The sequence below is a fragment of the Pinus tabuliformis genome, chromosome 5_2, assembly GCF_031772625.1.
Source record: "Pinus tabuliformis cultivar Carrire ecotype Pingquan chromosome 5_2, CPIR1, whole genome shotgun sequence".
In the NCBI taxonomy this organism is placed as follows: Eukaryota; Viridiplantae; Streptophyta; class Pinopsida; order Pinales; family Pinaceae; genus Pinus; species Pinus tabuliformis.
The window spans coordinates 148,772,201-148,783,185 of record NC_142306.1 but is presented as its reverse complement, the minus strand read 5'-3'; the positions used below and the strand labels follow the sequence as shown (position 1 = coordinate 148,783,185).

Here is a 10,985-nt window from a genome sequence, read left to right as displayed (position 1 = left end):
GCATTGATTTCACTATCATTGACTTGCAGTAGCTTAGCTCCTGATTTGGCCTCGTTTCAACACATATGTCCATGGCGTTTTTCGTTGCCCAATGGCTATCATGGCTTCCTACTTTACAGCACTGTGTATCCAAGATTCCCAGCCCCAAATTTCGTTGTCCCAAGTGAGGGGGAGATGAATAAGAAATTGAAGTTGCCATTAACCATCTGGTCCTTCATTGAATAATGATTATGAGTGGATGTGAAAACGACTTCCCATTACTTTAGTTTTAATCAGATGGCAATTTTTTCTTCTTTGTCCACATTGGCAAGGGCTAACCAGCCATATATTGCTCCATTAATGCCCTTGCCAGCTATGTAGGGGCAGCGGATGGCATAAGATGGATACATGACTCCGGCCGGCGACATTGTATTCTCCGGCGACATACCTGGGACCCACCACACGATTGCCCGCCCGCCTCCCGCTTTCCACGTCAGCGCACGGATCCATTTTCAAATGAAACTCGCCTTCCCTCGCGCCCATTTCATTAAAATTAATTTGCAACCTGCTCTGCAACCTGCTCTGCGCATCCTGCATCCTGCTTCGCGAACCCTCTGCATCCGAGTTCAGACTGCTCTGCGCATCCGCTGCATCCGAGTTCAGACTGCTCTGCGCATCCGCTGCAACCATCCGCTGCATCCGAGTTCAGGTATTTCTCTGACTTAACCCAATCTTCATCGATGGATATCCGTGGAGAGCTATGACCCAATCTAGAAACAAGGGACTTGTATATTGCTTAAAATTCAACCTTCCATTATTTTCAATTGCGATGGACCGCAGTTCGAAATACTCCTCTTGCAGTTCTGCCAACTATTAGTTGGATCTGCTGAAACAGGTACCAAAATATTTCCAATCTGTAGAAACAAAATACCAGCCTTGAAAACATATCCAGTATTATTCAATATGTTATATTCTACAGAGAAAATAAGTATGAGTGACAGAACAAATTGTATCTAACCTGTAATGGATCATATGCAGAATTAACAACCAAAAGTGGTGTTTTGATGATCTGTAAGAGGTATTGTGGAAAGAAGCACTGCCATTTTGTATCATCCAATGTTAGTAACAACTCTTAGAGGGAAGTGCAATTATAACATAATTTCAAGTGACGGTAACTTTATATGAACATCATAGTACCAGAGTTGGAGGATTCATTTTTGAAGTGCAAGCCCCTGGAAAATGTTTTAAAGATCCCTACAATAAAATATCAAATTTAACAATACAATGAGAATGAAAAATAGATATGAAGAAAGCAAAATAAATCCTTTAATGAACTTAAGGAAATATCAGAGTCAGATATATACATGAAATGTGATGATCTGATTACTGTAAAATCTAAATTGTTTTTGTTGTGACACGTCCTTCCTGCATCATGAAATTTATGACATCTATCAAAATGTGCATAAAATTTAGAATAGAAATAAAGCATGGGTGTGCATGATATCAAATAGGATGTTATTGAGGACATACGAATCCAGTAAAAATCCAGCGTCTGGCATGCACTTGACTATGGCACCCTTGGGCAGAAGATCATGAAAATCATCGCAATGAATAAATGTAGCCAGGCCACCTGCTGAGCAACCAGTAAGAATGGCCTGCAAAAAATCAATTCATAGATCACATTCCATTTTCATGGCTTCCAAGTTTCAACACTTTTCTGATATATGAATATGCATCAGAGAAAACTAGTAGAGCTTACCTGATTGGCTTTGTTCATCCCCTGTGCCAAAAGATCTTCCATCACAGCTTGCCATATTCTTTGACCTCTCATATGGAGGTTGTTACTCTGAAATGCTGCTCATAATTAGTTATGAAAGTTTCCACTGATGTGCAAATGCAACATGCCATGTTGATAGATTTTTAAAATCTTGTTACATGGGTATTACTATGCCTTCACATTGCTCATTGCTAATGCTGCTGCTGCTCATCTTCCTACCTCCTCAAACTTCAAACCAGTAGGGTGTCTGAAAGGTGGGTATGAGTAGGGCTCTCCACTGCAGAAGTCTTGAATGGTGATATCTCTGTTAGAAGTTTTGAAGGGTGAGATCTTTGTTTTTCTCGGGCGGGAGATCTGTTGCTCTACTTCTCTGTTTCGTATGGGTTTTCTCAAAGTTTTACAACAACACAAACAAACCATTAACTAATTTTTAGTTAATCTACCGAAGGATAAACCAAACAAAATTAACCTGAAGAGCTGTCAAGCCAAATTGTGGTAGAGGACTCATCCTCTGACACTTGCTGATGCTGAGGATGTGCATCCTCTAAGTCTTATCACTGATATGGTATTTTCTGTTATTTTTCAAGGATGTGCATTCAGACTTGGGGCAGCATAAAAATAATCAATTTCAATCAGGATATTTTGTCATGTTAAAGTATTCTAACATGAATCTATTTTGTTGTTGTCACTATGCAGTGCTTCTAAGCCCATGGAATGGTGGAAAAGTGGACACTATGCATTGAAGTATCATGCCGCCCTAATCCGGGTCCAGCATCTTTAAAAATTGTCCTTCACAATGGGGCAAAAAATCATGTGATTTATAGAATATGGGAAGTGCAGGGAAAGACAACCAATAACGAAGCATACTACATTACACTCGTTGCAGGTTTAAAAGAGGCAAAACACAATGGGGTGAATAACATAACAGTGCTGACAAACTCAGAATTAATCTGCAATCACATGGAAGGCATCTACAATGTTCGCGCAGACAATTTGAGGCCCCTCTACAGAGGCAAAAATCTGGAGTGCTCGATTTAATTCTTTTTCGATAAAGCACGTTGCGAAGATCCATAAAATCTCTTCTGATCTAATGGTTGGAGCAATCTCAAGTGTAGATGCAGGTGCCAGAGATGATTCAGGATCATCGTTCATTCCATTGGCAAACATTGATCAGCATCAATATAGGTCTCGACTATGTGTATACACCATGGTTGTCATTTTTATTGGGATTCTGATACCGTGGTTCTTTCAGTAAAGTACTCGTTAATGTACTTTTTTTTGGTTTTGTAATATCATTCACCTTGGATGTCCAATCATGTTATAACTGAATTCATGTGTCCAATTATGTACATTATATTTGAGGTGAACTAATTATTCTTAACCTACTGGTGATTCTGAAGGCCATCCACAAGTTGGCAAATGTGTGGATCATTGCTTTCAGTGCATATGAATATGTGAATGTTTGATTGGTTTTAATTATGTCCATTTAATATTTTTCAAACTTGACTAGACTACTATTGGACATGGAATTATAACTCCTCAGCTTAATAATATGTATGCACAATCTTCTTCAAGCATCATTCATGATTGCCTATTAATACTTGGAGGGTACCAAAGGCTCATAGTTACCTTGTTATCTACACCTGTTAATTCCATCCACATACTTGCAGCTGCTCCATAAAACAACACAACTATCTGCACAAGCAATCTGATTTCCTTCATTTGAAGCATTTTTGTTGAGTAGGGTTTGCAACACACAAGCAATTCTAGGTAATGTTTCCTTTCTTTTCCTTGCTTTCCATACTATATGCACTCACCACATATTTATTTCCTTCAACTTGTTGCTTGACACGAAGTTGGAATCCTTAACACCTACATATAAACTTAGAATGCTGATGACTTGGAACATGTAAGTATTAATTCTCTTGAATAATGTGCCAACGACCATGAATCAACCAGAAAGTAGTTATGGAAAGACCATCTGCCATCTCAATCCTTTCCCTGTACTCATGTTGAAAAGAGATTGGTTGTGATGAACTCGACTTAAAATGGATCTTTAACAGTTTTGGAAAGACCATCTGTCATCTCAATCCTTTTCCTGTTACACATGTTGAAAAAATATGGTAAAATTGTTTTGTGATGAACTAGACTTCCTCAAAATCGATCTTAACATTTGTCTTTCCATAGTGCATGCACTCTTCATCTAGTTTATTACCATTTATGAATCACATAAATTTGGATGTTGTTTACACATTTTTCCATCAGCAAGAAAGAGAGTCAACTTTAAGGTCACGAGCTTTGAAAATTTGTTAATTGAACTCTGAAATTTGTTAATGGTTAGTTCTTTCTCTAGACCGGCTTTAGACTGAAAAAATAAGCACCTCTTAAAGAAAATTATTCCACCAGCTCCACTGAATTGAGGTTGTTCCTGATAATTACATATATAGAGATAATGACATGGGATATATCTCGGGGGCCATAAATGGCAAGTTTATTGTATTGATTCCTAAGAAGAAGAATCTGTAGAATTTTGTTGATTTTAGGCCCATATCCCTTTGTAAATGGGTTTATAAAGTGATATATAAATTGATTTCCAGAAGAGTTAAATTGATTTTATCGAATTTTATTACTCAAGAACAATTTTAATTTATGGAAGGAAGGAAGATACAAGACACCATTGGAATAGCACAGGAGATGATCCATTCAATTAAATATAGAGATCATAAATCATGTCTACTTTGGATTTGGTTAAAGCCTATGACTTCATTGATTGATAATTTTTGTTATTAATGTTGATCAAAATGGGTATGAGTAGACATAACTCAAAATGGATCATGGGATGTATTAAATCTACACATTTTGTTGTGGTTATCAATGGTTTACCTTCTAAGTTCTTCTCAGCCTATAAGGGGTTGAGACAGGCATATGCATTGTCACCCTTACTATTCCTTCTGCTAATAGACACATTAAGCAGGAAATTGAAGGATTCATGGGACACAGGCCACATCAAAGGGGTCAGAGTTTCCAATTACCTATAGGTAACACATCTTATGTTCGTAGATGATATTTTATTTGGGGGATAGATTTCTATTGCTGAATGGTCCATCTTTCATAAAAGAATTAAGATATTTGGGGATACCTCTGAACTGTTATTCAATGAAACAAAGTCAAAATTAATACATAATGGAAAAGATGAATCAGTATTGGAGGAAATAAGGTAGCTTTTTGGGATATCTTCCAACCATATAGATGATGGTTTCAACTACTTGGGATTCATTTTAAAACTGTGTGGATTCAAAATTAAGAAATGGGAATGGTTAATTGGCAAGTTTAAATATAAATTAGATAGTTGGAAACATAAATGGATGTCATTGGGGGGGAGATTGATTATGCTTAATCCGAGCATACACAGCAATACACAGCATCCGAGCATACACAGCAATATAATCAGAGCATTGCTGGTGGTGATCCTGGCATCTATAACAGATCAGTACTTGGAGAAACTAATCCGAGCATACACAGCAATATAATCAGAGCATTGCTGGTGGTGATCCTGGCATCTATAACAGATCAGTACTTGGAGAAACATTTACATTTCATATCTTTGATGATAAGTGGACCTCTACCACTCGGGAAGGGACAGTTTACTGCCCCTGTTGTAGTAATATATGCACTGCACAATTTTACCATACAAGTATAGTAAAGGGGCAATTATACATTATCTGGGTTGTCTGTGCTTTTGGTGGTTTTTATTCAAAATTAATTCCAATTAAGTTTATCCTGCAACAATATGAACATTATGATTCTGATTGGTGATAATAACTTACATTACTGTTAGTGTGAATTCTCTCGAGAATTTTTCCTTTTGCTTTTGACTAGAATATCTTAACCAGGAGTCTCAGTCACCTGCCCTCACATTCTGATCTCTCACTTATCTTCAGGGGCAGGATAACAACCCAAATGACCTTTCTTATTCTTTTGCTCTCTCGTTAACTAAAAGATAAAGTATTGTTTCACAAAATAAAACTTAATGCCTGCTGTTGAGTTTTTAATCTCTTCAATTGCATGCCTCTTTTATCATATCCTGCCAAACCAAATCAGTTACCATGAACCTTTTATGTCTTCAAAACATGCTTAAAAATTTATGTCTTCAAAACATGCTTAAAAATTTGGATTTGTTTTCTCTTCATGGGACGAGCTTGTTTTTTCTTGATGGGACGATCTAGTGGTTGACACAATGGGATATATTGTCCCCTTTATCCAGTTTCAAAATTTCAAATCCTCTTTTCAGTGGTTGGCACAATGGGATGTTATCCTCTCCACCCGGTTTCAAATCACACAGGGGTATCTTTAGCTCCTTGTGATAAGGCTCAAAGAGTAGGCTCCCCCACTGTCGTGGAGTCTCAAATCTTGCTAAATCAAAAATTCCTGGTATATTTGGCTATTGAATATACCCTTGCAATTATAATGGCAATCCCTAGATTTGATCTTAGGCCTCACCTAGAAATTGTACTCACTTTTGAAAAATCATCATTTCAATTAAATCTGTAAATTAAGTGATTATTAATTTGCAGAAACTGGCCACTCAATTGATAGGAAAACCAGTGTTACCGAAAATTGACAACAGATTGGTGCTGTTCATGTCTACCATTGAAACTGATCTCTGATTTAATGTGTATACCGTCATCTCAAACTGATGTTCCATTCAACAGTTTTCCTTAATGGAGCACACCCTCTTGAAATCTCCTCCAATGTGCTTCCAACAATTTGTTTTGAGAAACTGACTGATGCTTCTTCCTTTTGCGTTCCATTCAGTTATTTTAATTAGATGGGATTTCTATTCCCTCCATACAACGAGAAATATTAGTACCCAGGGAATAACCAAATGTCACATATAGTGAAAATTGAAATGATTCAAGAACAGGTGAGTTTTTCATCAACGTGAATCAGCCATTTACTGTGTGTCAGTTCAACTGAAATTCAGAACTTTAATCATGGTTCTGTTTGGATCTATGACAATTTTATATTCGACCATGTCCCAAGGGTTTTCAGGGTCTCTGGAAGAACCAATATGACATAAATGGTTAAACGAGCTGTGATAATCATGTCCATTGATGCACAACAATGGGAAGCCCGTTCACTTTGTATGCCTCTGAATGTTTCAAAGATCCCACTGTCCTCATTTCATATAGCATTGGGAAGCACAATTTCTTTGGTCATTCTGGAACCTTGCAAAAATTCTGTTACAGTGATTCAGACTTCCGATAGAATGTCAGAGTTGCCATAATACACTAGTTCTTATCACACCAATATGACACTGGTATCGTTAAGTTGTTTCCTGCAACATCATATGCAGAGATGCATAGACTTTCTAGTCAACCAAGAGATTAATGATGCCAATCATTTTACAGTGCTGGATTGTAGTTTATATTGCTGATGGTTGTGCCTACCGAGAGTTTCATAGCATGAGGGTACTGTCAAGGAAGCATTATCTTCCTCAATAATTACAAAATTACTTCCTTATCAACAATTCCAGAGTTTATTAGGTTTTGTAATATATTGTCTGCCTTGACAGCTTCAAATGCTATATTTTAGACATTTCTGTGCCTCTCAATCTCCACCTGAATTATGCTGTGCTATCAATCCACACTTCTTTTAAGGCCTGAAAATATGGATGGAAAAAGAGGTTTGATATAGATTTGACGACAATGCTGACAGAATAGTCTAGAAACAGTGCAGTACTCCTAGAAACTTGCTTGGAGAATCACAGGTCATCAGTAGCCAAAGTTCAGGACCAAGTGGGAATTGTGTATAATTAATGAAAACAAGAAAAACTCAGAATTTGAAATAATTAAGAGTTCATGAATTTTTCCCTTAATAATATTAACAGAACTGTTTCAATGGTCGCAAAAATGCAGAGCTTTTGATATTACAAAGACCAAGTTGGTTTGCCTGCAAAGGAACCACAAGCATAGCTAAACATACAAATAGAAGGAAACCAGTTTCAATGCCCTAACTAGCCAACAAATTTCACCAACCACTAAGAAGTTCAAGTTATTCAAAACTGTCCCAAGAGATTCACACATAATTATGTTCCCTGTCAACCTTTTAAATGCTCAATAAATCAAAGCTGGAGGGCCAAATCAGGCTGTGAATCAACCAGCATTCCAGAAGACTGCCTAACTGGAGACCTTGGAGACTGTTTTTCTACATTCAAATCTGGTGGAATCGAATTTGAAAATTCAGATGTCTGTTGAGAAGGCTGTTTTGAAGGTAAAGACTTCCATAGTTGTTTTTGAGATTGGGATGTATCAGCTCCCATTGGTATCTGCCTGCAATTAAAAGGACTCTGTGTGGTTGAATTCGGCAATTCTAACATCGAGTTTACACCTCCCTGAGAAGTGGCATGAGATGACAGATTCTGAGGATGCATCCAGCTCAGCTGTGAACGCATATACAGAGGCATGTCCATGGGTGCCTGCTGTTGAATAAATTGAGGAACACTACTAGAAATGCCTGATAGTTTTGTATCACCATATGGTTCCCTGGCCACACAATTGGAATTACCATCCAACCTTCTATCAAAACCAGTGCTGCCAGAAGTTGTCGTCTGGACACTTGAAACAGGTTGCACATGTTCAGCTGGTTTGGCAGATGCCCATTGCATAAGTCGGTTACTTCTGGAGACAATCTCAAGCAATTTTGACTGGGATACATTTGAGGTAAATTTTGCACCTGCCAGATTGACTTCACTGGATTTAGCAATTGATGAAGCTGATTTCAACTCACTCTGTTTGACTCCTTGCAAAGGCGTTTGAAAATTTATATTGTTGGCTGACTGTGAACTCATAGATAGAGGAACATGTAACCCAGTAGATTGAGACAGAGATACTAGTCCTGTAGATTGAGCAACTGTTGCAACTGTAGATTGAGCCAAGGTCTGTTGATCCTTGATCTCCTCACGCAATAACAAAGCACCAGGAGGAGCTTCAGCTGTAACAAAAAAGAAAAAAACAAGAATATAAGAAGTTAACAATGAATATGGGAGTGAATCCAATTAACATAAAGGCTATCAATATTCTCCTTCAAAACACATAAACAAAAATGCAGTCCTTGAGGAAAAAGTTGAAAATCCTAGGAATTGAACATGTACAAACAACATAACTTTTACAAGTAGAAAAAGAAAAGGCGCAACTGCTATAAGAGTTTATATGAAGAAACAATGAAATTGAATATCTGCAAGAGAAGAATTAGCATTTAGAACTATCTCAGAAGGCTCATGTCTGTGTTGCTTCCACTTCAAATGCCATATATACTTAGGATCTTGTAGAACAAATGTCCAAAGCATTATCAGATCTTAGATTATTTGAAATAGAATTGAGGAAACATGGGCACTCTAGTAGAGGCAAAAGTACAATTTAATATCAAAGAAAGGCATCTCAATTCATAAAATGAAAGAAACAAAACTAATTAATAATGAGTTGGAAAACAAAGTCATATACAGTCATCAAAATACAGTCATATACAGTCATCAAAAGTCATATACAGTCATCAAAATACAGTCATATACAGTCATCAAAAGTCATATACAGTCATCAAAATACAGTCATATACAGTCATATACAGTCATCAAAATACAGTCATATACAGTCATATATCTCAAAGTCATATACAGTCATCAAAATAATTAATAATGAGTTGGAAAACAAAGTCCTAACAACAAAATAAATGATAAAATATTTAAATGATAAAACTCCATATGAGCTTAGGGCACTAGATGAAGTTGACAAAACATATTTCATCGTAGAAGTAAAAAAGGTTATCAAGAAAAACTTCTTTTATAAAAGTCACAAGCCACCGATAATATCTGCAAGAGAAGATTTAGCATTTAGAACTATCTCAGAAGGCTCATGTCTGTGTTGCTTCATACGGTTTCAATTTTTAATCAAATCCACAAATTAAATACAAAAAGTTAACAAGTGCAGTTATTAGTTAAAAGAAGGGACTTTAGATGCACCTCTTCTTGTCAAGAGGAGAGGAAGAATTTTTCCAACAGTAGTCATTGTTATAATCCTATGATCTTCTAGGATATGGCTGGTAGACTTTCTAATAAGGATGAGAATGAAGATGTCATTACTCTTTCTGAGGGACTATTACAATTCAATTAGTAGTCTTGTTAAGGTCCGACAAGATGCTAGGGAGGCACACCATAGAAAAAAAGTGCCCATTGTCGTCTCAGCATGAGTTCCCACTATTTAGGTCAATTCCTATAAAGTCATGGGAGGCTTCCCTACAATCACAAAATCCTACACCACAAGATTAGTATACCAGTGCCTTATTATAATTCTTATTGGTTGATGGAGTCCAGGAGTTAGTTTAGGAAATTTGCTATTCTGAGAATGATTTCTTACTGTAGAAAACATAAAACAACAAAGAAAACACACAATAAATAAAAGAAAAAGCCTTGGAAAAGCACAGGGATTTTGTTTGAAGAACCCTTACCAATTTTAGGATGAAATACCGTGATATTACCCTTGGTATGTGGCTGAAAATGAAGATAAGGCTTTCTGTTCTGAACCTTCAAACCTGCACAAAAACACAGAAACCAACAAGCTATAGCCCATTTTGGGGTCATCCAAACCTGAACACAGAAACCTGAACTCGGATGCAGCGGATGGTTGCAGCGGATGCGCAGAGCAGTCTGAACTCGGATGCAGCGGATGCGCAGAGCAGTCTGAACTCGGATGCAGAGGGTTCGCGAAGCAGGATGCAGGATGCGCAGAGCAGGTTGCAAATTAATTTTAATGAAATGGGCGCGAGGGAAGGCGAGTTTCATTTGAAAATGGATCCGTGCGCTGACGTGGAAAGCGGGAGGCGGGCGGGCAATCGTGTGGTGGGTCCCAGGTATGTCGCCGGAGAATACAATGTCGCCGGCCGGAGTCATGTATCCATCTTATGCCATCCGCTGCCCATACATAGCTGGCAAGGGCATTAATGGAGCAATATATGGCTGGTTAGCCCTTGCCGTCATTTGGCCACATTTGGCCACTGTCAAAAGTCCTAATAAAATATAGAAATCTAATAAAATTTTTCAAATATTTGAATCAATTTTGAATATGGTGAAATTCATGAACAAAGTTGCATCTTATATAAAATACATAAATGTAATTAATGTTACATGAATATATGACCATATATAAGAGTTAGATCATATAAATCTTTTATCATA

General features: G+C 37.3%; 2 protein-coding genes across 3 annotated transcripts; one reads left to right on the top strand and one right to left on the bottom strand.

The window, feature by feature from the left end:
• Positions 1-312: 312 nt before the first annotated feature.
• Positions 313-2,699, top strand: LOC149157968 (uncharacterized). Its single transcript, XM_089437688.1, has 2 exons — positions 313-688; positions 2,453-2,699. Exons 1-2 carry the CDS (start codon positions 388-390, stop codon positions 2,497-2,499), a joined length of 348 nt encoding a protein of 115 aa, XP_089293814.1. The 5' UTR covers positions 313-387; the 3' UTR covers positions 2,500-2,699.
• Positions 2,700-7,607: 4,908 nt separating this feature from the next.
• LOC149157967 (uncharacterized) lies at positions 7,608-10,782 on the bottom strand. 2 transcript variants are annotated; one of them, XM_089436064.1, is made up of 2 exons: positions 10,259-10,782; positions 7,608-8,749 (listed from the first exon to the last, which is right to left on the bottom strand). In XM_089436064.1, exons 1-2 carry the CDS (start codon positions 10,698-10,700, stop codon positions 7,881-7,883), a joined length of 1,311 nt encoding a protein of 436 aa, XP_089292190.1. In that variant the 5' UTR covers positions 10,701-10,782; the 3' UTR covers positions 7,608-7,880. The 2 variants fall into 2 exon arrangements, with proteins under 2 accessions (XP_089292190.1, XP_089292191.1); XM_089436065.1 differs by having other exon boundaries at positions 10,412-10,782.
• Between the last annotated feature and the right edge of the window lie 203 nt (positions 10,783-10,985).